Source organism: Somniosus microcephalus, chromosome 7 (assembly GCF_052327205.1).
Source record: "Somniosus microcephalus isolate GS21.2 chromosome 7, FLI_Smic_1.0, whole genome shotgun sequence".
In the NCBI taxonomy this organism is placed as follows: Eukaryota; Metazoa; Chordata; class Chondrichthyes; order Squaliformes; family Somniosidae; genus Somniosus; species Somniosus microcephalus.
This window is the reverse complement of record NC_140993.1, coordinates 263,311,030-263,338,827: the sequence shown is the minus strand read 5'-3', so window position 1 is coordinate 263,338,827 and position 27,798 is coordinate 263,311,030. Positions and strand designations below refer to the sequence as shown.

Sequence of the window (27,798 nt, the reverse complement as noted above, 5' to 3'; positions counted from 1 at the left end):
TTGCTCCTCCTCCTCCTCCTCCTCCTCCTGCTCGGAGGGGCTGTCACTGGCAGCTTCAGGGTCCTGGTCATCACCAGCTGAAAGCAGGAATGCACAAGAGTAGCTTCAGAGTGAGGAGACGGCGTCAGCGAGGGAGTTAGGACTGGTGGCATTCAGCGCATTGGTGGGACAGTGGCAAAGGAGGTAGCTCGGATGCGCAAGTGCGACGCGAGAGGGCCAAAAGGCGAGGTCCTTACCATTGCCGGGCAGTGGAGGGTCGGCTACTCCGCACGCTGTGCGCACGATCAGACGGGCTCCCATGAGCACACACACGCGCTCCTCCAGCCGAGTGAGCTTCTGCAGCTTTGCGCGGCCTCCCCCGGCCCTGGCACAGGCCTGGCGATTATACGCAACTTTAGCCTGCAAGAGAAAGGACGGGCTGTAAGTGCGCAGTGTAGCCCTGATGTCGTGTGCACTGCCTCCCATGGTGGAATAGCTGGGCCAGAGTGTAGCCCTGATGTAGTGTGCACTGCCTCCCATGGTGGAATAGCTTGGCCAGAGTGTAGCCCTGATGTCGTGTGCACTGCCTCCCATGGTGGAATAGCTGGGCCAGAGTGTAGCGTGCAGAATGGCCAATTGATGCTCATGACTGTCCCAATGCTGCTGGCTGAGGGCTGGCCATTAGGACTTTCAGCTCCCTTTGCCCATCATGTCAGGTGTACATGCAAGAATGAGGAGGAGACTGGAAAGGGTACTCACCCTGACAATCCTGGTCAGGTCATTGTATTTTTTACGACATTGTTTGTGGGTCCTGGGGGCATCGCCGGTGAACGTCACCCTCTGGGCGATCTGCTTCCAGGCTCTGGTGTAGTCGTGGTGGTTCGGATTCCTCCCACTCTCTGGGAACAAGATCCTGCGCCTCTGCTCCAGAGCTGTGACCATTATGTCCAGATCACCCTCTGAGAAGCGCAGGGCACGCTCACGGGCCTTCTCTGGCGTTGCCATGACTCCCTGGGGCTGAGCAGCAGTGTTGAGGCCTCTTTGCAAGGCTGCAGTGTGCAGGGCGTGGCAGCAGACCAATTCGTCCCTTCCCCCTTTAAGAGCTGGTCGGCGCCACAGGGTCTGCTGTCAGTCAAAAAATGACAGCACCCGCGCTGCGCCCCGCCTGGGCGCTATCCCTCTGGACCGCCGGCTTAGCGCCTAAAGATAGTAGTGGAACGCCTCTTTTAGCGCTCCAACAACCTCTTAGGACGAAGCCACTGAATTTCCGGCAACGGGGCGCTACTTTGGGGCGGGCGCTAACTTTGGGCGGGCGCTAAGGTTAGCGCCCCAAAACTGGCTATACTGAAATTCTAGGCCGTTATGTTTTAATGAGATCACCTCTCATTCTTCTAAACTCGAGGGAATATCGGCCTAATCTACTCAATGTTTAACCAAAGCACCATCTGCCTCTACTGGTACATCAGGTGGGCATTAACAATCCAATCGCATTGTTCAAAGACGACCAAATGGTTGTCCTGGTGTCCTGCCCAACATTCCACCCTCACCCAGTACCCCCACAAAAAGCAAATTAATTGGTCTTTCATCTCAAGGCTGTTTGTAGGATGTTACTGGCTGGTTTTCCACATAGCAGTCACTGGACTCCAAAGATTGTGTGAAGTGCTTTGAGAGGTTTCAGTGGATTCAGAGGATGCACTGAAGTGGGACTTGAACCCACGACCTTCTGATCAGCCGCCCGATCTACGTCCCTCCCGATTTTCATTCCCGTTGAATTCAGTAGAAATTTAAAATCGTGGGAGAGATGTATAATGGACTGCTGATCCGATATCACACATTTTACATTATCGCCCAGTCCAAAATTACCCCCCATCCCCCCGCCACTCACTTTCTAGTAGGTGTGGGGCCTCAGAAGGCAACTATTGCAAGAATGCTCGGTGGCATTGAGTTGAGCCAGGCTGGATTGGGGGGGATGTCAGTGAACTATGGGGCCTAGGGTCAACTGGGACGGGAGGGTTCTTAGGGATGTCAAGGCCCTGGGGGGGTTGGTGAGGGGAGGGTGGGGTGGGGTGGGGTGGGGTTCTGGAAATTGTAGCTCCGTTGCTTGAATTGGTCGCAGTGGCCTCACAGAAAACTTGGGTTTTGTGCACTGTGATTACACGGTGGCTCACGGGAGCTGTCGGGCAGGGTGCCTGGCACAGAGCACCTGATCCCAGGTACGCAGACTAGGCTGTGAAGTATTGCATACTGGTGTACTCAAGGCAAAGCAAAACCCCCGCCCACAGACAGGCGGAAACTGTTGGGAATGACAGAAAGATGGGACAGGCAAGTTTGTGGATAGGTTTGTGACATTTTTTCCTCAGTTGTTGAAATTGTTCTGCGCTTATTATGTAATGAATTGTATTTTAAGGGGGGTATAGTAGGTTGGGTGAGGAACCGTCAGGGCAGCTGTATCTACATAGAATTACATAGAATTTACAGCACCGAGACAGGCCATTCGGCCCCACAGGTCCATGCCGGTGTTTATGCTCCACACGCGCCTCCTCCCACCCTACTTGATCTCATTCTATCAACATAACCTTCAATTCCTTTCTCCCTCATGTGTTTATCCGGCTTCTCCTTAAATGCATCTACACTATTCGCCTCAAGCACTCCTTGTGGGAACGAGTTCCACATTCTCACCACTCTCTGGATAAAGAAGTTTCTCCTGAATTCCTTATCGGATTTATTAGTGACTATCTTATATTTATGGCCCCTAGTTCTGGTCTCCCCCACAAGTGGAAACATCTCTACGTCTACCCTATCGAACCCCTTCATAATCTTAAAGACCTCTATCCGGTCACCCCCTCCGCCTTCTCTTTTCTAGAGGAAGGAGCCCCAGACTGTTTTAATCTCGGAGAGTGTTTTTTTCAGGAACACAATTGGGTAGATTTTCAATAGCACAATGTGGCTGGGGAGGTAGTTGTAATTGGGAAGAAAGGTTTCGTGTAATGCGAATTTTGAATAATTAAAGCGGTACACAATAGAAAATACAACATTCAACAGGATAGATAAGAATAGAGACTTAAGCAGTTAACCAATGAGGATGAACATTGGGCAATGCTTCAACGACCCACTGTAAACAACTCAACAAATTTGACTTGTAAAAAAAAATCCACAAAACCTTTACCAAGGAATGAGAGAGAGGCCACAAGTAAAATATTTTCGACACATATAGCACAAAAATGTTTTTGAATAAATCTGGATAAAATATATATATTTTAATTTGATCGAAAGCAGTTACAAAGTAATTAGGAGCTAAGCTGTATTCACAATAATATTAATAACCATTGTGGTTCATACAATTATGCATCAGAAAGATCATAAAACTCATAATACAAAGTATGTAAGGAATCTGATAAATATTGGTTATGTTTCTACTAACTAGTGATTATCTCTTGTAATCCCCTGGGGTTCCTTGTGTGTGTTTTTTTTTAAGTATTCATAAATACTAAATAAGTCAGAGTGAACTTCTTAAAAAAACATTCATTGCGGAATGTAACATCAGTTAGATCTGAAACATGTGTTTTATGGCAGAGTTTATCGAAGCGCTTAACAGTTTATGTGCTGAGTCTCTGTCCAATGTAACCATTCACGGACTATTGCCTCGACTTAACTCCAAAGTGTTGGGGAGTGAAAGTAGCCAGATGTTCATTCACTTTAAAGTAGCAATGCCTTCAGGAAAATATAACTTTTATTTGGTTCAGGGGGGCAGAAAGTGCTGAACATCATTTCTGACACATTAATGTCACGTTCAACATTGCATTTTTTAAAAAGTAAAAGAAGAAAGAACTTGCGTTTTCTATCGCGCCTTTCGCCACCTCAGGACGTCCCAAAGCCCCTCACAGCCAATGACGTACTTTTGAAATGTAGTCGCTGTTGTAATGTAGGCAACGTGGCAGTCAATTTGCGCACAACAAGCTCCCACAGACAGCAATGTGATAATGTCCAGATAATCTGTTTTAGTAATGTTGGTTGAGGGAGAAATTTTGGCCCGGACATGATTTGACATGATTTATATTGTTGGTTTATGCATGTAAAAAAAAAAAAACACCTCTTGAATATAAGCGAAATAAACTGAATACAGCAGAGAACCCAGGCTAAAAGTGACAAATTTGAAGATTTAGATTTGAATAGAGCATGTTCTGGAAAGATCGTGGGCTAAGAAATTATGAGTTCACTATTGGTGAAAATTCCTCTGTTCTTTGTATACAGTGAAATTATAAACCCATAATTTACAACTTCTGATTTCATTGGGAATACTGAATGGAGGAAATTTTCAAGATGCAATGTCCCTAGACATAGGGGCCAAAGCACCTCTCACACCCTCGTGTAGATAAAGAAAGATTCACATTTATTCCGAACCTTTCACAACCTCAGGACATCCCAAAGCGCTTTACAGTCAATTAAAGTACCTTTTTGAAGTGTAGTCACTGTTGTAATGTAGAAAAATGCGGCAGCCAATTTGCACACAGCAAGGTCCCACAAACAGCAATGAAATAAATGATCAGATAATCTGTTTTATTGTTGTTGGTTGAGGGGTATATAATGGCCAGGACACTGGGTTGACCTCCCCATTCTTCTTCGAAATAGTGGCCATGGGATCTTTTACGTCCACCTAAGAGGGCAGGCGGGGCCTCGGTTTAATGCCTCATCCGCAAGACGGCACCTCCGACAGTGCGGCACTCCCTCAGTCCTGCACTGGGAGTGTCAGGCTGGATTGTGTGCTTAAGTCTCATGGAGTGGGACTTGAACCCACGACCTTCTGACTGAGAGGCGAGAGTGCGACTACCACTGAGCCACAGCCACTTTTATGGTGCACTTGCAATTTTAATATTCAATGCCTGCATTTTGCTAACTGTGAAAAGCTACCAGCCGACAGTCTTTGTGGTGTCTTATCTGATTCAAAAGATTCACTATTGAAAAATTGATGAGTGCAATAAAATTTTAATTGGGGGGAAAAAAAAGATAATTACTGCAGTTTAAATGCCTGTGTTTCTATTCTTCTGTAGGCTTTAGCCTATTTAGAATAATAGGTGGTCAGCAGGAAATTGCGAGGTTTCTCCTGATATCACTAGTTTGAGTGATAGGCAAATGCTTCTTGAACTGCACGGCTTTCAGATGCAGCAAAACAGAATCTCCAAATTCCCCATGAAGGAGCCAAGAAGACCAAGGGGCCGAAGATTTTTTGGCCCACCTGGTGCACACGCCTAATAATTAGGCCAGGGCCCAGATACACCAGGCCCAGCCCTGGCCCTGGATGTTTCCTGATGGTCTCTGCCCACCCTAAACAAGGCCACTACCACAGGAGGGGATAGGGGCTGGGGCACGGCCTCTGAATGTTCCTGCAGCCCCAGCCACTGGTCGGTCTTTGGAGGCCGATATGTCAAGAAATTAAGAGACGGCACCTCAGTGTCAGCCCAGATTAGGTGCTCAAGTCTCTGGGGTGGGACTTTGAACCCACAACCCTCTGCCTCCGAGGCAAGAGTGCTTCCCACTGAGCCCCAGCTGACATATTGGGCAGGATTTTCATTGGGCCGTGGAGTCGGGATTGGAGGCGGGACTACAACTTTCGGGATTGTAGTCCCGCCTCCATTGAGTTCTAGCCAACCCACGCGATTTTGACTTGATTGACCCAGCGGGCTCAGCAGGCCAATTAAGGGCCACCCGGCAACAGGTGACGTCACAGATTGACATTTCATCTGTCAAGACCTTTTGACAGATGAAATATCAGCGTTTGACAGCTCTTTGAAGCTGTCAGACACTGACAATCTGTACTCCAGGTTAATTCCTTCCTCTCAGGATGATTTAGAGATCTCCCCGGAACAGAAAGCAGAGGCTGCAGATTTTGACAGCTGGCGGCCATTCTGCTTTCTGTGCTGGTGAGATGAGGGACTCCCGAGACCTGAAGGAAGGAAGGCTGTAAAGGTAAGTAAAGGTTAGTAGAACTTCTTTAAACACTTTACACACACCAAACACACTTATCTCTGCACTCATGCACCCATCACTCACCTGAACACCGGACATCTCGAACCCTCCAAGCCCTTCATCCCGACAGCCCGCCTCGCTAACTTGGCGTGGTTTGGAGCCGTCGGGAATCCCACATTTCAACCATGAAAATAGCGATTAGGCTAAAAACTGCCTGTTAACAGGCAGTTAATTGGCACTAATCCCCTTCCCGCCTCGGGGAGGTGGGTCCCAGTGCGTGGCGGATATCCGCCTCCTTTGAAACTGGCATGGAGGCGGGATGGGGTCGGGAACCCCGATTTCGGGATTTTAAACCCCCACACGCCTCCAATCCCGACTCCACGGCCCAATGAAAATCCTGCCCATTATTTCTGTCTATTTTATTCTCATGCTGAGAATTTCTATTTGTGGAAACTGAAAAATTCATGTCCGAGGTAGGCTGCATCAACGTAGCTAGAACATTTCAGAGAAGGGAGCAAGTTTAGAGGTCCAGTTATATACTTACTGCCTCACTCGCTAGTAATCTAAAATGAGGAAAAACAAACTCTTTTGTGCACATACTTATGTGTTTACACAGTCTTGCTCAGTAATCTCTTACTGTCAGTAACATTTCTAAAGTTAGAAAGGAGCTGATAGGAGTGTAAAGACCATTCTTCATTGTGCACTTTAAAGGTGGTTCAAAAGATTGGTTCAGTAGAATGAGTTATGATGCTATATGTTCTGTGTTGTTTGTTTGATCTGAGATCACACCAGCAAAATAATTTTTCATTTAACATTCAGTTTTATTGGAGCATAGAATTTCCACTGTGGCACAAGGCAGTAGTATATTAAGGCAGAAGTGTATGAAGGCGGTAGTACATGGAGGCGGAGGTGTGTGGAGGCGGCGGTGTGTGGAGGCGGAGGTGTGTGGAGGCGGCGGTGTGTGGAGGCGGCAATGTGTGGAGGCGGCGGTGTGTGGAGGCGGCGGTGTGTGGAGGCGGCGGTGTGTGGAGGCGGCACTGTGTGGAGGCGGCGGTGTGTGGAGGCGGCAATGTGTGGAGGCGGCGGTGTGTGGAGGCGGCAATGTGTGGAGGCGGCGGTGTGTGGAGGCGGAGGTGTGTGGAGGCGGAGGTGTGTGGAGGCGGCGGTGTGCGGAGGCGGAGGTGTGCGGAGGCGGCGGTGTGTGGAGGCGGCGGTGTGTGGAGGCGGCGGTGTGTGGAGGCGGCGGTGTGCGGAGGCGGCGGTGTGCGGAGGCGGCGGTGTGCGGAGGCGGCGGTGTGCGGAGGCGGCGGTGTGCGGAGGCGGCGGTGTGCGGAGGCGGCGGTGTGCGGAGGCGGCGGTGTGCGGAGGCGGCGGTGTGTGGAGGCGGCGGTGTGTGGAGGCGGCGGTGTGTGGAGGCGGCACTGTGTGGAGGCGGCGGTGTGTGGAGGCGGCGGTGTGTGGAGGCGGCGGTGTGTGGAGGCGGCGGTGTGTGGAGGCGGCGGTGTGTGGAGGCGGCGGTGTGCGGAGGCGGCGGTGTGCGGAGGCGGCACTGTGTGGAGGCGGCAATGTGTGGAGGCGGCGGTGTGCGGAGGCGGCGGTGTGCGGAGGCGGCACTGTGTGGAGGCGGCACTGTGTGGAGGCGGCGGTGTGTGGAGGCGGCAATGTGTGGAGGCGGCACTGTGTGGAGGCGGCGGTGTGTGGAGGCGGCACTGTGTGGAGGCGGCACTGTGTGGAGGCGGCGGTGTGTGGAGGCGGCGGTGTGCGGAGGCGGAGGTGTGTGGAGGCGGCACTGTGTGGAGGCGGCGGTGTGTGGAGGCGGCGGTGTGTGGAGGCGGCGGTGTGTGGAGGCGGCACTGTGTGGAGGCGGCGGTGTGTGGAGGCGGCGGTGTGTGGAGGCGGCGGTGTGTGGAGGCGGCGGTGTGTGGAGGCGGCGGTGTGTGGAGGCGGCGGTGTGCGGAGGCGGCACTGTGCGGAGGCGGCGGTGTGTGGAGGCGGCACTGTGTGGAGGCGGCGGTGTGTGGAGGCGGCGGTGTGCGGAGGCGGCACTGTGCGGAGGCGGCGGTGTGTGGAGGCGGCAATGTGTGGAGGCGGCGGTGTGTGGAGGCGGCGGTGTGTGGAGGCGGCACTGTGTGGAGGCGGCGGTGTGTGGAGGCGGCGGTGTGTGGAGGCGGCACTGTGTGGAGGCGGCGGTGTGTGGAGGCGGCGGTGTGTGGAGGCGGCGGTGTGTGGAGGCGGCGGTGTGTGGAGGCGGCGGTGTGCGGAGGCGGCACTGTGTGGAGGCGGCGGTGTGCGGAGGCGGCGGTGTGCGGAGGCGGCGGTGTGCGGAGGCGGCGGTGTGCGGAGGCGGCGGTGTGTGGAGGCGGCGGTGTGTGGAGGCGGCACTGTGTGGAGGCGGCGGTGTGCGGAGGCGGCGGTGTGCGGAGGCGGCGGTGTGCGGAGGCGGCGGTGTGTGGAGGCGGCGGTGTGTGGAGGCGGCGGTGTGTGGAGGCGGCAGTGTGTGGAGGCGGCGGTGTGTGGAGGCGGCGGTGTGTGGAGGCGGCGGTGTGTGGAGGCGGAGGTGTGTGGAGGCGGCGGTGTGTGGAGGCGGCAGTGTGTGGAGGCGGCAGTGTGTGGAGGCGGCACTGTGTGGAAGCGGCGGTGTGTGGAGGCGGCGGTGTGTGACCTTTATTGCAAGGGGGTTGGAGTATAAGAGTAAGGAAGTCTTGCTACAATTGTACAGGGCCTTGGTGAGACCACACCTGGAGTACTGTGCACAGTTTTGGTCTCCTTATCTGAGGAAGGACATACAGTACTTGCCTTAGAGGTGATGCAACGAAGGTTCACTAGATTGATTCCTGGGATGAGAGGGTTGTCCTGGGAGGAGAGATTGTGTAGAATGGGCCGATACTCTCTGGAGTTTAGAAGAATGAGAGGTGATCTCATTGAAACATATAAAATTCTGAGGGAATTGACTGGGTAGATGTTGAGAGGTGGTTTCCCCTGGCTGGAGAGTCTAGAACTAGGGGTCATAGTCTCAGGATAAGGGGTCGGCCATTCAGGACTGAGCTGAGGAGGACTTTATTCACTCAGAGGGTTGTGAATCTTTGGAACTCTCTGCCCCAAAGGGTTGCGAATGCTGAGTCGTTGAATATATTCAAGGCTGAGATCGATAGATTTTTGGACTCTCGGGGAATCAAGGGATATGAGGATGGGCGGGAAAGTGGAGTTGAGGTCGAAGATCAACCATGATCTTATTGAATGGCGGAGCAGGCTCGAGGGGCCATATGGCCTACCCCTGCTCCTAATTTTTAAGTTCTTATCTTATGTTATTATGAAGTTGGTAGTGTATGAAGGGGGCGGTGGCTGAAGGGGGCGGTGTGTGAAGGGGCGGTGTGTGAAGGGGGCGGTGGGTGAAGGGGGCGGTGTGTGAAGGGGGGTGTGTGAAGGGGGGGTGTGTGAAGGGGGGTGTGTGAAGGGGGTGTGTGTGAAGGGGGTGTGTGAAGGGGGGTGTGTGAAGGGGGTGTGTGTGAAGGGGGTGTGTGTGAAGGGGGGTGTGTGAAGGGGGGGTGTGAAGGGGGTGTGTGTGAAGGGGGTGTGTGAAGGGGGTGTGTGTGAAGGGGGTGTGTGTGAAGGGGGGTGTGTGAAGGGGGGTGTGTGAAGGGGGTGTGTGTGAAGGGAGTGTGTGAAGGGAGTGTGTGAAGGGGGATGTGTGAAGGGGCGGTGTGTGAAGGGGGGGTGTGTGAAGGGGGCGGTGTGTGAAGGGGGCGGTGTGTGAAGAGTGTGTGTGAAGGGTGTGTGTGAAGGGGGGGTGTGTGTGAAGGGGGGTGTGTGTGAAGGGGGGTGTTTGTGAAGGGGGGTGTTTGTGAAGGGGGGTGTGTGAAGGGGGGTGTGTGAAGGGGGTGTGTGAAGGGGGCGGTGTGTGAAGGGGGCGGTGTGTGAAGGGGGGGTGTGAAGAGGGGTGTGTGAAGGGGGGTGTGTGAAGGGGGGGTGTGAAGGGGGGTGTTTGTGAAGGGGGGTGTGTGTGAAGGGGGGTGTGTGTGAAGGGGGGTGTGTGTGAAGGGGGGTGTGTGTGAAGGGGGGTGTTTGTGAAGGGGGGTGTGTGAAGGGGGGTGTGTGAAGGGGGCGGTGTGTGAAGGGGGCGGTGTGTGAAGGGGGCGGTGTGTGAAGGGGGGTGTGTGAAGGGGGGGTGTGAAGGGGTGGGTGTGAAGGGGGGTGTGTGTGAAGGGGGGGGTATGAAGGTGGCAGTATATGAAGGCTGCAGTAACTCCCAATGGATAGGTAAATTGGACGGGGTGTATAAGGGGCAGCCGATCCGACATTACCTATTTTGCACTGTATGCAGGAGCTGAAATTGCCCCCAATGTGTGCTCTGTAACCACTGGAGCCGCTCAATCAGACTAGAGCAGCACACAATCTTTTTATTATGTGTCTGATAGGAAATCTCCTGCTATTAAAAACTCAATGCTGGTGGAAAACTGCCCAAAAGCCGGTTTATGCTAATTGTTAGGCAGTGCAGTGACACAGCAGTTTGGAGAAGAGACATTGCTGCACAATATCGATGGCTGAACACAGAATCCTTTGTGTTCCTGTGGAGCGACACTGGGCAGAGGGAAAGTTATATCTGGGCTGCTGCTCAAGAAACACCATTCTCGCGTGTTTCTTACTACCAGCACAGATGTAGCTCTGTCAAAGCCTGGGAGCTGGTTGCCTGCTCAGTTGGCCTTTGCACTCCTGGGTATGGGTTTGAATCTATCGCAGACTGTTGGGATTTAAGTGCTCTTTTGGCCGGCCTCCCACCTTGCAACCTCCATAAACTTCAGCTCATCCAAAACCCCACTGCCCGTCTCCTAACTCGCACCAAGTCCCGTTCACCCATCACCCCCTGTGCTCGCTGCCCATCTCCTAACTCGCACCAAGTCCCGTTCACCCATCACCCCCTGTGCTCGCTGACCTACATTGGCTCCCGGTCCAGCAACGCCTCGATTTTAAAATTATCATCCTCGTGTTCAAATCCCTCCACAGCCTCGCCCCCTCCCTATCTCTGTAACCTCCTCCAGACCTACAACCCTCCGAGATCTCTGCGCTCCTCCAATTCTGGCCTCTTGCGCATCCCCGATTTTAATCGCTCCACCATTGACGGCCGTGCCTTCAGTTGCCTGGGCCCTCCGCTCTGGAATTCCCTCCCTAAACCTCTCCGCCTCTCTACCTCTCTCTCCTTTAAGACACTCATTAAAACCTCCCTCCTTGACCTGTCCAAATATCTTCTTATGTGGCTCGGTGACAAATTTTGTTTGAAAACGCTCCTGTGAAGGGCCTTGGGATGTTTTACTATGTTAAAGGCGCTATATAAATGGAAGTGGTTGTTAAATCAAATCAAATCAAATCAAATCAACTTTTATTGTCATTGTTAGTGCACAAGTGCGGTACAACGAAATGTAGGCTTGCGGCTCCCGAGAGTGTACATTTAGATTAAGACATTTAAACATTCAACATACATTTGGCTTGTAATACATTAACATAAACATAAGCATAATAAAGTGCATTGGCAGATGTGCAGGCTTTAGAGTTTATTTGTGGAGTTCAGTAGGATGACAGCCCTGGGAAAGAAGCTGTTCCTAAATCTGGTCGTACGGGTGCGAATGCATCTGTAGCGTCTCCCAGATGGCAGGAGGGCGAACAGACTGTGGCTGGGGTGGGTAGGGTCTTTGATGATGGACCGTGACCTCTGTAGACAGCGTTTCTGGTATATGTGCGCTATGGTCGGTAGCCGGGTGCCGGTAATGCGTTGGGCAGTTTTGACTACCCGCTGCAGGGCTTTCCGGTCATAGTAGCTACAGCTGCCATACCATACTGTGATACAGTTCATCAGGATGCTCTCTATTGTGCAGCGGTAAAAGTTAGAGAGGATCAGGGGTGACAGGTTACATCCCTTCAGCCTCCTTAGGAAATATAGGCGCTGCTGGGCCTTCTTCACCAGAGAGGAGGTATTGAGGGACCAGGAGAGGTCTTCCGTGATGTGGACTCCGAGGAACTTAAAGCTGTCCACCCTTTCCACCACAGCCCCATTGATGTGGATGGGGGTGTGACTTCCGCCTTTAGACTTCCTGAAGTCCACAATGATTTCTTTGGTTTTCTTGGTGTTAAGGGCCAGGTTGTTATCGGCGCACCACTTCACGAGATGCTGGACCTCCTCCCTGTAGGCTGACTCATCGTTGTTGGTGATCTGGCCTACTACCGTGGTATCATCCGCAAACTTGATGATGGTGTTGGAACCATGAACAGCCACACAGTCGTGGGTGAAGAGGGAGTAGAGGAGGGGGCTCAGCACACATCCTTGTGGGGCCCCCGTGTTCAGGGTCGGGGGGGGGGAGGTGTGGTTACCTAATTTGACAGACTGGGGTCTGTTTGTTAGGAAGTCCAGGGTCCAGTTGCAGAGGGAAGTGTTCAGGCCAAGAGTTTGGAGTTTGGTGGCCAGCTTGTTGGGGACGATAGTGTTGAATGCTGAGCTGTAGTCTATGAACAGCATTTTAATGTAGGTCTCCTTACCATCTAAGTGGTATGTAAAATAAATTTGATCTATCGCAAACCAGTTCCAAGTGTGTCCACGGCCCAAAGCTCCTCCAACACTGCGCTAATTGCCAAGGACGTACAGAAAGTCCACAAAGTGGGTAAGGATGGGTAACGGAAAACGTCACACTGATTGTCGTATGGGATGGTCTTCTGAGGTTCAGACATATCGATGGGGTGAAGCTTTTCTCTGCAATGTAACTATTCCATACCAGACCTTGTAGTATTTTATGCTCACACTGGGCGCCTGAAATGTAAATGTAACCCATCTCTCACCTTGATGAGCACAGAATTCACTGGAAGAAAATAGAAGTTAAAGCTAAATAGATTACATTCCACTGTCTGCAGGATCAGAAGGAGATCTTCACTTCTAAAGATTACAATATTGTTATGCAAAGGCAGCAAATTTAATATAATTTTACTTAAAGGCACTTCCAAATAATTCTGGGTGCAGTTAGGGAATTGAATTTTCGAACCCATGATAGTTAGAATCATGGGCCTAAAAATTTTGTTGCTTTGTGCCTCCCGATATCGCCCTAAGAGGGCGCTAACGGGGCGCAAAGCAACTACCGCCCGGGCGCGGTGCCGCCAACTCCTCCCGCAAAATTCAGCGGGAGGTTAGCGGTGACAGTAACCATTAGCGCCCCGCAGCGCTGCGCCGCCTGCGATGATGTCATTGCCGTGCGCAGCGCCCCACTCGTGATCTTCGATAGCACCCCCGAGACTTACCGCCGGACGCTATGTCCGACGGGGTTGGGGGGGGCCTACCTGCGGCCAGGGCAGCGCTAATTAAAGACGAGGGGCTAGATTTTCAGTATAGACAGTTTTGGGGCACTAACCTTAGCGCCCGCCCGAAGTTAGCGCCCGCCCCAAAGTAGCGCCCCGTTGCCGGAAATTCAGTGGCTTCGCCCTAAGAGGTTGGTGGAGCGCTAAAAGAGGCGTTCCACTACTATCTTTAGGCGCTAAGCCGGCGGTGCAGAGCGCTGCGCCCAAGCTCGGGCGCAGTGCACCGCAGACACTCTGGTGCCAGTGAGCTCTTAAAGGGGAAGGGTGCATGTGTTTTTTTCAAAGGCAGAGTCTGGGGGGGAAAACATCATCATCATGATGATGAGAGGAGGAGGAGGAGGAGGAGGAGGACGGAAACATAAATACACCGTTCACAACAACACACTGGATCCGTCCACACAACACATGCAGACTGCCTTTTATAGTGCAGGAGGAGTGCCCTTTAATTTGCGCTCCCCAGGGTGTGTTGCGTTCCATTTTACAAACGCTCTGGACGCCAGCCGCACAATGGGGCGGTCCGACTGAAGTTTGGATTCGGGGCGGCCAAAGGGCGTTGCACGAGGATGCGACGTCATTTTCTGCGCGCGCATCCGGGCGGCCGCTAAACTTTGCGCCGGCGCTAACGGGCAACTTAATTTGGGGCGGGGCGCAAACTGCGCTGCGCCCGGGCGCTACACACATAGCGCCCGAAAATCACTTCTCTTAAGGCGCTAACTGCTGGCGCAAGCAACTGAAAATCTAGCCCGAGGTGCCGGGCAGCCACTTTTGTTGCTGGTCGCCTGCCAGCACCTGCCCCCGTTGCCATCCCGGCCTCCTAACCCACCCGCGCCCCCCCGCGGGGTGCCGGCTGCGCTCCATGAGCCCGGCATTTCTCTTGAGTGCCGGGCTTTTTTTGCCGGCATTCCGATCCCTGGTGGCCCAGCTGGGCCCTGGGTCGCGCTGCGCAAGGCCCCTCCCCTTTAAGAAGGGGAGGAAGGCCTGCAGTACTGCGGCGCGACGTGCCCCATGGTGGTGGTCCTGCTTCGTCACCTTGTCGATGTTGATGGGGTAATTCTCCTTCGTCCGCCTTCTCTGCCTCCTGCTGCCTTTTGCTGGCTGCTTTTTTCTGGGGCTTTTTTGATGCGCCTTCTTGGGAGCTGCTTTCTTCTCCTGTGGAATTTCACCCTCGGTGGAGGAGATATTTCTGGGAGAGGAAACCAATCCGGTCCTCCGAACAAACGAAATTCCCCTGCATTCCATAGGAATAAAAAGGCCATTTGAAAGGTGAATAGGCAAATAGTAGATCAAGCAACTATGTTTAGTGACTTAATTGATTTTAAGCAATTCAGGTTAAGGCATTCCACCCAGTCTATTATTTATATCTTTATTTCTACGATGAGTATTTGTAAACCCTTTTTTCTGCTCTGCTATGACACTTGAGAATTTTTTACCTTCACAAATCCCTTCTGTCTTTTTATTTTGCTGATTTTCTGCAGCTTTTGCCCTTTTAATTGTCCCAGCCCATATTTTCCCACACTCTGCTTCCTACGTTAAAACAAATCTATCTGATAGTGTGTGCTGTGATTGCCTTCAATGCCAGGTCCATCCACAAGGAGGCACTAGTGACCAATCCAAATCCACCCCCCTCCTCTCTCCTGTTGCTCAACACCTTCCCTTCGCTTATGGTCTTGAGAACCCAGCTGAGACCCCGACCTACACTGACTCCTGAATTTAAAATTCTCATCCTTGTTTTCAAATCCCTCCATGGCCTCGCCCCCGCCCTATCGCTGTTGCCTCCTCCGGCCCCACAGCCCTCCGAGATCTCTGCGCTCCTTCACTCAGAGGGTGGTAGGTCCATGGAATATGCTGCCCCAAAAAGCTGTAGAAGCTACATCATTGCATAAATTTAAAACAGAAATAGACAGTTTCCTAGAAGTAAAGGGAATTAAGGGTTACGGGGAGCGGGCAGGAATTTGGACATGAGTCTAGGTTCGGATCGGTCATGGCCCTGTGGGTAGCGGAGCGGGCCCAGGGGCCGTGTAGCCTGATCCTGCTCCTATTTCGTGTGTCTAATTCTGTTAGATGCAGGAGATGGTTCTGTGATAGTGGATTGGCAGTTAGGATCAGATCAGCCATGATCTTATTAAATGGCGGAGCAGGCTCGAGGGGCCGATTGGCCCACCCCTGCTCCTATTTCTTATGTTCTTATGTTCTTATGTTCCTCTAATTCTGGCCTCTTGCGCATCCCCGATTTTAATCGCTCCACCATTGGCGGCCGTGCCTTCAGCTGCCTGGGCCCCATGCTTTGGAATTCCCTCCCTAAACCTCTCCGCCTCTCTACCTCTCTCCCCTCCTGTAAGATGCTCCTTAAAACCTACCTCTTTGACCAATGCTCTAAAGGTCTACAGATAGCAGAAATAGGTGTCCTGCCTTTTTCATTCAATTTGCTGTTGTATTGGTTGTAATAAAGGGTTACTGTTCAGCTGATGTTTGTACCTTGCCCTGTTGACTCAGAATTGAGTTAAGGTAGCTGGATGCAGTTTCGACAGAACTTTAGTCACATTAACACGTTAGTGCAGCGAACTCTGCGCTCCTCCAATTCTGGCCTCTTGCGCATCCCCGATTTCCTTTGCCCCACCATTGGCGGCCGTGCCTTCTGCTGCCTGAGCCCTCGGCTCAGGAATTCCCTCCCTAAACCTCTCCGCTTCTCTACCTCTCTCACCTCCTTTAAGATGCTCCTTAAAACCTACCTCTTTGACCAGGCTTTTGGTCACCTGTCTGAATATCTCCTTATGTGGCTCGGTGTCAAATTTTGTAAGATAACACTCCTACAAAGCACCTTGGGGTGTTTTACTACGTTAAAGGTGCTATAAAGACCCTAAGTTGAGATGAACAATTTAACAGAGGAGGCAAGGTATGAGTGTCACCGTGCGCCATCCCATCTTTAGCACCCCAGTTTTCTCAGCTCTGTAGTGAAACATTTCCTACAAGTTGTCTCGTGTCTAGTCTCATTTACTGCCAGCATGCCCCCTGAATTCACTGTTTCATTTACTAGTCTTGTCTTAGCAAACCAAATCGGGACTACAAATGCAAAATACATTTTTTTATTCAGTCACGGGATGTGGCCGTAGCTGGCAGTTGCCCTGGAGAGGGTGGTGGTGAGCCACCTTCTCGAACCACTGCAGTCCGTGTGGTGAAGGTACTCCCACAGTGCTGTTAGGGAGGGGGTTATTCTTCTTATTGCTTTTCGTAGTGGTTTTGATACAACAGAGTGGCTTGCTAGACCATTTCAGAGGCTGAGAGTCAACCACATTGCTGTGGGTCTGGAGTCACATATAGGCCAGACCGGGTAAGGGCGGCAGATTTCCTTCCCTAAAGGACATTAGTGAACCGGATGGGTCACCATTACTGATACAAGTTTTTTATTCCAGATTCCCACTGAATTTAAATTCCCCGGCTGCCAGTGGTGGGATTTGAATTCGTGTCTCTGGGTAACTAGTAATAAACCACTGTGCTACCGTACCCCGCCTCCCCCTGTATAAAATACAACAATTATTGTTGTAAGAACAATTCCAGTGTGGGAATCCCAGAGCTGAGAATACAGATCAGCCAAGATCTCATTAAATGGTGGAACAGGCTCGAGGGGCTGAATGGCCTCCTACTGTTCCTATAGTTTCTATCCCAGCACACCGAAAATGACAGGGTGTGTGATTTACGCTTACCTTGGAACGCTAGTGAGCTGTGAAATCTTGTTATATTTGGAATATATTTGCTCAGGTAATACATAACTTTAAGTGTATCATATCCATTGCTCTTTTTTTTCAGATTTGCCTCCACTGCCATTTACGATCCTATACACAGAGAGAGAAAGAGCCAAACACAATTAGAGTGCCTTTGTGGACTGTGGATTGTAAATGCCAGCAAGCAACCCTCAGTGTGCAACAGATTGTGCTGGTGCAGGAGCTCTGATGTGCAAAGTGACTTAAGCTTCCGGTCTCTCAGGGTAAATTAATGAAGCGCTATTGTACAAGACACGTCGTGGATCAGTCTGCATGTAGTGTCCCCGCGTCAATCCTCGGAAAAAGGTCGTGATGGAATTACATAGACCTACACAGAATATACAGCATAGAAACAGGCCCAAGTTAAACCTGAATAAAAACTTCCACAGAAATTATGACCCTGTTTCTTTTACACAGGATTACACAGGATATACGGCACAGAAACAGGCCATTCGGCCCAACCAGTCCATGCCGGCGTTTATGCTCCACTCGAGCCTCCTCCCGTCTTTCCTCATCTAACTCTATCAGCATAACCCTCTATTTCCTTCTCCCTCATATGCTTGTCCAGCCTCCCCTTAAATGTATCTATACTATTCGCCTCAACCACTCCCTGTGGTAGCGAGTTCCACATTCTCACCACTCTCTGGGTAAAGAAGTTTCTTCTGAATTCCCTATTGGATTTCTTGGTGACTATCTTCTATTGATGGCCCCTAGTTATGCTCTTCCCCACAAGTGGAAACATTCTCTCTGTGTCTACTCTTTATTGAAACCTTTCATAATTTTGAAGATCTCTATTAGGTCACCCCTCAGCCTTCAAGAGAAAAGAGACCCAGCCTGTTCACCCTTTCCTGATATGACTGATATCAATTAAGCAAGAATGGGAGAATGTATATGTTCCTCCGTGAGGGAACAAGGAAGCATTCTAAAAATTTACATTATTCTGACAAATGGAATGTGCAATGTAAACAAAAAGTTACAGTTAAAAATGTGATGCAGTAGCTAGTGATTTTGAGCATTTATTTTACGTTCTGGACTGTGCCAGGGCTTTAACTCACTGCATCATTGCTGCAGTTATAATGGTTATCATTACATGCCTATAACAGCTGAATTGTTCATGTTTGCATTTTAATGGTTTTTGGTGTGAATGAAAAAATAAATCTCAAGCTTACTTGTTAGTTTTATTTTTTGCTTGAACTATTTCTGTAAACTGACAAATAATTCTGCATTGTACAACTGTTTCTGTCCTTTGCGATGACATTAAAATAAAGTCTTAATGCATCTAACCTCCGAAAAAGAGGTGGTTGTCCTGTCTTTAATTTTTATCATGCGTCGTGATCATCTCCACCCATCGCTGTATTGTTGATGGTAAATGGGAAAGGATTAAAAGTACAAAGTGATCACAAATAATTTGCGTGGTTATGCTTTCTACATCTGCTAATTAATAGATATTTGGATTATTCTGCTCATCTGCACATCAGGGGCTAATATCTCAAGCAAGGGGTTTATTTAACGATTGGTCCATTCTGCCGCCTTGTCCAGCGTTGATTTTGGAGTTTGCCGCGGAGTTAATTTTTTTATGTATTGGTTGCAGGTTCCCAGTTCATGTGCAAGACTCCGGCAATCGCCGATATCGTGGTTCTTGTGGATGGTTCCTGGAGTATTGGTCGACTTAATTTCCGACTTGTACGGCTGTTTTTGGAGAACTTGGTCAGTGCTTTCAATGTAGATTCTGACAAAACAAGAATAGGTGAGTCTACCTTCCGGCGATACCGTGACAATATCGGGATAAAGTTTGCTTTTTTGTGTAAAACTGCGCGGGATTCCATAGTTCACCCAAGGTTACAGTACGGAAGGAAGCCGTAATCATATCGTAACATCGCCCGTCTCCGCCCCAGCCTCAGCTCATCCGCTGCTGAAACCCTCATCCATGCCTTTGTTACCTCTAGACTTGACTATTCCAATGCACTCCTGGCCGGCCTCCCACATTCCACCCTACGTAAACTTTGAGGCCATCCAAAACTCGGCTGCCCGTGTCCTAACTCGCACCAAGTCCCATTCGCCCATCTCCCCTGTGCTCGCTGACCTACATTGGCTCCCAGCTAAGCAACGCCTCGATTTCAAAATTCTCATCCTTGTTTTCAAATTCCTCCATGGCCTCGCCCCCCTCCCTATCTCTGTAATCTCCTTCAGCCCCACAACCCCCCACGATATCTGCACTCCTCTAATTCTGCCCTCTTGAGGATCCCTGTTTATAATCGCTCAACCTTTGGTGGCTGTGCCTTCTGTTGCCTAGGCCCTAAGCTCTGGAATTCCCTGCCTAAACCTCTCCACCTCGCTACCTCTCTTTCCTCCTTTAAGATGGTCCTTAAAACCTACCTTTTTGACCAAGCTTTTGGTCACCTGCCCTAATTTATCCTTATGTGGATCGGTGTCAAATTTTTTGTCGCAAAATACTCCTGTGCAGTGCCTTGGGACGTTTTACTACATTAAAGGTGCTATATAAATACAAGTTGTTGTAAATACAAGTTGTTGTTGTTGTTGAACCCATCAATGCCTGTACTGGAGCTAACTTCCCATTCCCCCAACCCCCCCCACCCCCACCCTCCCCCCGGCCTGAGCTAAATACTCCCGATCCATTCCTCGGCTCCTGGAGCTTGTGGGTCTCAATAATTTTGCGCATAGACTTAAAGGGGGTGGAAAGTCATCTTGGGCGGCAGCAAACTCATCGACGATGAGTTCAATGGCCCCGAATATCGGGCAGGGCCAATAGAGGGCGGCCGATGCAGGTTATGTGAAGCCTCCCCGGTTGAATTTCTACCCCAAAATGTTTGACCTGAGGATTTCGTTACTTTGTAAAATGGATGTTATTTATTCACATTTGCCACTTATTTCTCTCCCTCACTGGGGTTTGGGGTGAATTTTTTTGTTTTGAGGGTTACTCGGGTTGGTGGAGTGCAAGCGGGTGACTGGAGGGGGTCAAGCAGAGGCGGGGGGGGGAGGGGGGGGCGGTGGGAAGGGGTTCTCGATCGATTCTGGTCCTAATCACAGTGAGGCTGGCGAAGTGCCAGTGCAAAACGCAGGCCCTGATAGGCAGGAATTCGGACGGAGCGAGCAAGCGAATGGGAAGGGGCCTCCAGCGCTACCTGAAAGAGGGAGGCGTATTGGCACGGGGACCAAAAAGGAAGTGGGATTTTAGAGCGGGCGCCCGTGTGAGCAGCTCCTGCAGAGGCAAGCATATTAAAACGTGAAAGCTGTGAGGTGCGAAACCGCTAAACGGCTGGCCCATTAAATATATCTCCCAAAGATTTGTCCGACCTTCCCTGACTGTAGATGAGATTAGCTGTAATTATCGCTCCTAATGGCCACCCCCTGACTCGTAAACCCCATGTTTGGGGGGGCCGGAACTGTCAGGAATTGGCAGCAGTCCGGCCGGCAGAGGCGGGAGGACTTAACACCCGACTTTTGACCCCCCCCCGCTCCCCAACTTCCATATATCTATGAGCCTCCCTGCTGTTTCCAGGAGGCCCCCCTGTAAATCAGGACGGGGAGTCACGCAGTGCTCGATTGGCGCAACTTCCCACCACTTGATTTGGGTCCTTGCTACTAAACGCCAATGTGGCAACACGAAAATCATCTGCACTGTGTTTTTACAATTACACAGAATTTACAGCCCAGAAACAGGCCAGCTGGTCCATGTTGCACTTCTGCTTCACACCAGCCTCCTCCCACTCTACTTCATCTCACCCCATCAACATAACCCTCTATTCCTTTCTCCCTCATGTGCTTATCTATCTTCCCCCTTAAATGCATCTGTGCTATTCGCCTCAACCACTCCCTGCGGTAGCGAGTTCCACATTCTCACCACTCTCTGGGTAAAGAAGTTTCTCCTGAATTCCTTATTGGATTTATTAGTGACTATCTTATATTTATGGCCTAACAACAGAAAAAGCTGGAAAAACTCAGCAGGCCAGGCCAGTTCTGTAGAAGGGTTTCGACCTCTGTTTCTCTCCACGGATGTTGCCTGGCCTGCTGAGTTTTTCCAGCTTTTTCTGTTGTTATTTCAGATTTCCAGCATCCGCAGTATTTTGCTATTGTTATATTTATGGCCCCTAGTTCTGGTCTCCCCCACAAGTGGAAACATCTTCTTTACATCTACCCTATCCAACCCCTTCATAATCTTGAAGATCTCTATCAGGTCACCCTCTGTCTTCTCTCTTCTAGAGAAAAGAGTCCCATCCTGTTCCGTCTGATAGTTATAACCTCTCGGTTCTGGTATCACCCCTTTGCTGTCTCTTTGCTGTGGTGCACCATTCTCTGACTGATAGGGTGAGTAGAGGCTATTCTCGCACGGTTATTAGTATTCGTGCTGTCAGGAAGAGTACTTTCTAATGGCTCTTCCTGCACATAACGAGCAAACCCATCCTCGAACCACTGCCAATTCGAGGAACCCTAGTTCAGGGTGAGATGGAGATCTTACTGTGTGGGGGAGTAATGTTCCAGCACTCCATTGAACCAACACATTAGTATTCTAGCCCGCTGGACCATCACTCTATCTAGGTGTTATCTTTCCTTCTAAAGTTGTAACATTTGAAAGGATTCACTATTTCAGAGAATCATAGAATCGTACAGCACAGAAGGAGGCCATTCGGCCCATCGTGCCTGTGCCGGCTCTTTGAAAGAACTCTCCAATTAGTTCCACTCCCCCTACTCAGTCCCTCAGAGCCCTGCAAATTTCTCCTTTTCAAGTATTTATCCAATTCCCTTTTGAAAGTTACTATTGAATCTGCTTCCACCGCCCTTTCAGGCAGTACATTCCAGATCATTACGATTCACTGCATAAAAAAATTCTCCTCATCTCTCCCTCTGGCTCTTTTGCCAGTTACCTTAAATCTGTGCCCTCTGGTTACTGACCCTCCTGTCAGTGGAAACAGTTTCTCCTTATTTACTCTATCAAAACCACTAGTAATTCTGAACACCTCTATTAAATCTCCCCTTAACCTTCTCTGCTCTAAGGAGAACAATCCCAGCTTCTCTAGTCTCTCCACATAACTGAAGTCCCACGTCCTCAGTTGAGCAATCTCAGTAAGGGTGGCAGTGAGCTCGCTAAGATTGGCTTCGGTGTCCTGGGTTAGGGACAGTTTAGCTCCTGATCACACCCAGCCATCTCTGCTCAGACAGTGTCGGAATGCACGGTGGCGAGTTAAGGATAGGATTGGGATCAGTTGTATTGATTCCTGCAGTTAAATGGCTCACTGATAGTGGGCTGGCACATGAAGAATAGCAACCTGGCACATGAAGAATAGCAACAAACTACAGCAAGGTGGCAGAGGGCGGTTGGTGCCCGTGAGTTTAAACCTGATGAAAAAAGAATAATAAGCAAGACATTGATGCTTTTTTTCTTTGATGTGTTAATAGTTTTCTGGCCTTTATTCTGAGAAGAATGAAACTGTTCAGTAATGCCAAAGTGAAGCATTTTAAAAGGCATGGGAAATGTTTAACCTTTTTGACCACAGCAGTACTGTATTTGGAAATGATTCATGCTGGTCTCCAGAAATGTTTTAAGCAGATTACACTCGTGTAAATGTCACATTAATCGGATGGTATCGCAAAATTACTTAATTTAATCGCGATAAATTAAACGGGCAGAATAAAGGCCTCTTTTTTTTATGAAGCAAACCTAAGAGCTGTTTCATCGAGCAAAGGCTGGGTATCAACACGTTTATTTCATACCCAACGGCGTTTATTCAAATATGTCTACTGCACTGCACAAAAATGTGCTATTTTATTGAACTTGCCATCAACTTGTTTCAGGGCTGGCTCAGTACAGCGGAGACCCAAGGATAGAATGGAATCTGAACCAACATAGCACAAAGGACGCGGTACTGGATGCTGTCAGAAATCTTCCATATAAGGGCGGAAACACTCTTACAGGTACCGTTAATTGTATAAAATAGCGCTGTAAAGAAAAACAACCCACCAAAACATGCTAAAAGTGCATCGAAGAGAGAATGAAAAGTGAATGTTATGGGTATAATTTCTCACCAGAAATTAATTTTGTTTTAATGAGAGTAATAGTTTTTTTGTTTGTTCTGCAGTCAGGGATCTCATTGAGGTGTTCTGTCAGTGTGGTAACTCTGCACCATAGCGCAAATCGTTCTAGGTTAGATGCTGAATAATAAAGGTCACAGGTGACTCTTTCGGGCATTAGGCGTAGTCGAGGTAGAACCGATCTATTGGTGGGGGAAGAAAAATTAGAGTCATATTTCTCAGAGAGTGGTGCGAATATGGAACTCGTTACCACATGGAGTAGTTGAGGCAAATAGCATGGATGTCTTTAAGGGAAATTCTATAGACTCTGGAATAGTTCCCATGGATTGGAGGGTAGCTAATGTAACCCCACTATTTAAAAAAGGTGGTAGAGAGAAAACGGGGAATTATAGACCGACATCGGTAGTGGGGAAAATGCTAGAGTCCATTATAAAAGATATAATAGCAGAGCACTTGGAAAACAGTGACAGGATCGGACAAAGTCAACATGGATTTACAAAAGGTAACTCATGCTTGACTAATCTACTGGAATTTTTTGAGGATGTAACTGGTAGAATAGATAAGGGAGAACCAGTGGATGTGGTGTATTTGGACTTTCAGAAAGCTTTCGATAAGGTCCCGCATAAGAGATTGGCATGCAAAGTTAAAGCACATGGGATTGGGGGTAAGGTACTGACTTGGATAGAGAACTGGTTGGCAGACAGGAAGCAAAGATTTGGAATAAATGGGTCTTTTTCTGAGTGGCAGGCAGTGACTAGTGGGGTACCGCAGGGATCGGTGCTAGGACCCCAGCTATTCACAATATATATTAATGATCTAGACAAGGGAACTAGATGTAATATCTCCAAGTTTGCAGACGACACAAAGCTGGGTGGGCGTGTGTGCTGTGAGGAGGATGCAGAAAAACTCCAGTATGATTTGGACAGGTTGGGTGATTGGGCAGATGCATGGCAGATGCAATATAATGTGGATAAATGCAAGGTTATCCACTTTGGTGGCAAAAACAGGAAGACGGGTTATTATCTGAACGGCAATAGATTGGGAAAAGGGGAAGTGCAACGAGACCTGGGTGTCCTTGTGCACCTGTCGCTGAAGTTAAGCATGCAGGTGCAGCAGGCAGTTAAGAAGGGAAATGGTATGTTGGCCTTCATAGCGAGAGGATTCAAGTACAGGAGCAAGGATGTCTTGTTGCAGTTGTACAGGGCCTTGGTGAGACCACACCTTGAGTATTTTGTGCAGTTTTGGTCACTTTATCTGAGGAAGGATGTTCTTGCCATGGAGGGAGTGCAGCGAAGATTCACCAGACTGATACCTGGGATGGCAGGAATGATGTATGAAGAGAGATTGGGTTGATTAGGCTTATATTCGCTAGAGTTTAGAAGAATGAGAGGGGATCTCATTGAAACTTATAAAATTCTAACAGGACTAGACAGACCAGATGCAGGAAGGATGTTCCCGATGGTTGGGGAGTCCAGAACCAGGGGTCACAGTCTAAGGATAAGGGGTAAGCCATTTAGGACAGAGATGAGGAGGAATTTCTTCACCCAGAGAGTGGTGAACCTGTGGAATTCTCTACCACAGAAGACAGTAGAGGCCAATTCATTAAATATATTCAAGGAGGAGTTAGATATATTTCTTAAGGCTAAAGGGATCAAGGGATATGGGGAGAAAGCAGGGACAGGGTACTGAGTTTGGATGATCAGCCATGATCTCATTAAATGGCGGAACAGGCTCGAGGGGCCGAATGGCCTACTCCTGCTCCTATCTTCTATGTTTCTATGTTTTAAAGTGAGATAAGTACATGAAGGACGAAGGAATAGACGGTTACGGTGATAGGGTAAGATGAAGAGGGGTGGGAGGAGGCTTGTGTGGAGCATAAACACCGGCACAGACCAAATGACCTGTTTCTCTGCTGTAAATTCTAGGTAATATGGAGCAGAGCACAGGATACTTGGAAGGAGAGGAAAATACTGGGATGCAAATGACACAACCTGTGAAATAGGACTATATACTTCAGTCAGGAGAGGACTCTGAGCATTTAGCACATGAAAGAGATCACAATGAACAGCAGAGCCGCAAGAAGGAATAGTTGGTAGAGAAAGTGGGTAGAGGAATAAGTAGAGGAATTGGTGAGCTGAGAAATGGCTGTGGTGTGAGAAATGGATTCCTAGAAATAAAACTTGTATAATTGTTCAGTTTAAGTTGTCAGTGAGACGGTTTCAATGGAATTTTGTTTCAAAGCAGTGCTTCTAGGTAATGAAACATGCAGGATAGAAAATGCATTAAGCCCAGTGACTGAGAGAAATTAGATGGAGACACAGGATTGAAAATCCGTAACTGTGGTGGGAGTGCACTGAAAGGGCTGGGTGTGGCCTTTCCCAGGAAAAAGAAAGACCTGCATTTCTATAGCGCCTTTCACGACCTCAGGACGTCCCAAAGCACTTTATAGCCAATGAAGTACTTTTGAAGTGTAGTCACTGTTGTAATGTAGGAAATGCAGCAGCCAATTTGTGCACAGCAAGCTCCCACAATAAATAATATGATAATGATCGGATAATCTAATTCTATGATGTGGATTAATATTGGCCAGGACACTGGGGATAACTCCCCTGCTCTTCTTCGAAATAGTGCCACGGGATCTTTTATATCCACCTTGGAGAGCAGACGGGGCCTCGGATTTAGCATCTCATCCACAAGACTCCCTCCTTGCTGCACTGGGAGTGACAGCCTAGATTTTTGTGCTCAAGTCCTTGGGAGTGGGATTTGAACCCACAATCTTCTGACTCAGGAGAGAGTGCTGCCAACTGAGCCAGGGAGTTTCCTGTATGGTCTTCTGGGTGCGGAGTTTCTCATCACCCCAGCAGGTGGAAGCGGCGGCAACTCCCGACGATGGGCATTTCCATTTTTCCGGTCCTCAGAGGACCCAACGTGACATTGGCAGCAGTATGCCAAACAGTTATGGTACAACTGAAAGGTGGAGGTGGGCACTTACTGGAGGTGGGTGTGTGGGGGAGGGGGTGCATGGGGGTCCGGGCGGAGATTGTTGGCTGGACCCAGAGGGGGAGCCTTTTGTTTAAAGTTTTCTTTTAATTCAGTCGAGGGATGTGGGTATCACTGGCAAGGCCAGCATTTATTGCCCATCCCGAGTTGCCCCTTGAGAAGGTGGTGGTGAGCCGCCTTCTTGAACCGCTGCAGTCCGTGTGGTGAAGGTACTCCCACAGTGCTGTTAGGGAGGGAGTTCCAGGATTTTGACCCAGTGATGATGAAGGAACAGTGATATATTTCCAAGTCAGGATGGTGTGTGTGGCTTGGAGGGGAACTTGGGAGGTGGTGGTGTTCCCATGCGCCTGCTGCCGTTGTCCTTCTAGGTGGTAGAGGTCGCGGGTTTGGGAGGTGCTGCCAAAGAAGCCTTGGCGAGTTGCTGCAGTGCATCTTGTAGATGGTACACACTGCAGCCACGGTGCGCCGGTGGTGGAGGGAGTGAATGTTTAAGGTGGTGAATGAGATGCCAATCAAGTGGGCTGCTTTGTCCTGGATGGTGTCGAGCTTCTTGAGTGTTGTTGGAGCTGCACTCATCCAGGCAAGTGGAGAGAATTCCATCACACTCCTGAATTGTGCCTTGTAGATGGTGGAAAGGCTTTGGGGAGTCAGGAGGTGAGACACTCGCCACAGAATACCTAGCCTCTGACCTGCTCTTGGTGTCACAGTATTTATGTGGCTGTGTACGGCCCCTTCCAAAGAGTGCAGCAGGGAATAGGTGGAGGATGTTTCCATGGATGAAGAACCTGACAGGCAACCCACCACAGTCCCACCAACCCCAACTAAGTTAGGTTTAGGGAGGGAATTCCAGAGCTCGGGGCCTCAGGAGCTGAAGGCACGGCCGCCGGTGGTGGGGCAATTAAAATCGGGGATGTGCAAGGGGCCAGAATTGGAATGGCCCAGAGTTCTCGAGTAGGGCTGGAGGAGATTACAGAGATGGGGAGGGGCGAGGCCACGGTGGGATTTGAAAACTGGGATGAGATGTTTAAAATCGAGGCATTGCTTAACCAGGAGCCAGTGTAGGTCAGTGAGCAGAGGGGTGATGGGTGAACGGGTCTTGGAATTAATTAGGACACGGGCAGCCGAATTTTGGACGCGCTTAAGTTTATGGAGGGTGGAAGATGGGAGGCCGGCCAGGAGTGCGTTGGAATAGTCGAGTCTAGAGGTAACAAAGGCATGGGTGAGGGTTTCAGCAGCAGATGGGCTGAGGCAGGCGTGGAGTCGGGCGATGTTCTGGAGCTGAAGATAGGCGGTCTCAGGACAGGCTAAAAGTGGAGTAAAATACATAAACTTGGCTCTCCAACATTCTGACAAGTGGTTAGTTGGCTTTTTTGTCAATTTATTGGAATTGCAAGAACTAATTCCTGTTTCCTGTCATTAATTTGTTAGTACTTTAGCCAGAAATACTGCATGTTCAGTTTGCTCCATTTTTTTGCACTTGTGAAGTCCGTCTGGATCTACGGGGTGCAAAAGTTCAAATCTAACCGTGACTAAAGCCAAGAAAAAGTAAGACATATCAGCTGACTGACTTGTCTGTACATGGTAGCTTTTATCTTTACTATTCGGGACCAAGTCTGAATGCTCTACAGAAGGCATTTGTCTTTACAGCCTAAGGGTCGTGTATTGGGGCTGATAGTGCCAGCTGTGCCTCAGTGAGCCAGAAGATCGTGGGTTCATC

General features: G+C 49.7%; 1 protein-coding gene across 4 annotated transcripts in view; it reads left to right on the top strand.

The window, feature by feature from the left end:
• The window catches only part of col14a1a (collagen, type XIV, alpha 1a), a 278,665-nt gene that overhangs the window by 70,167 nt on the left and 180,700 nt on the right, over window positions 1-27,798 (top strand). For all 4 annotated transcript variants that reach the window (XM_085993692.1, XM_085993691.1, XM_085993690.1 and 1 more), the window contains 2 exons: window positions 18,625-18,780; window positions 22,845-22,964. In XM_085993692.1, coding sequence (XP_085849818.1) covers window positions 18,625-18,780; window positions 22,845-22,964 — 276 coding nt within the window. The remainder of the gene's footprint in view (window positions 1-18,624; window positions 18,781-22,844; window positions 22,965-27,798) is intronic.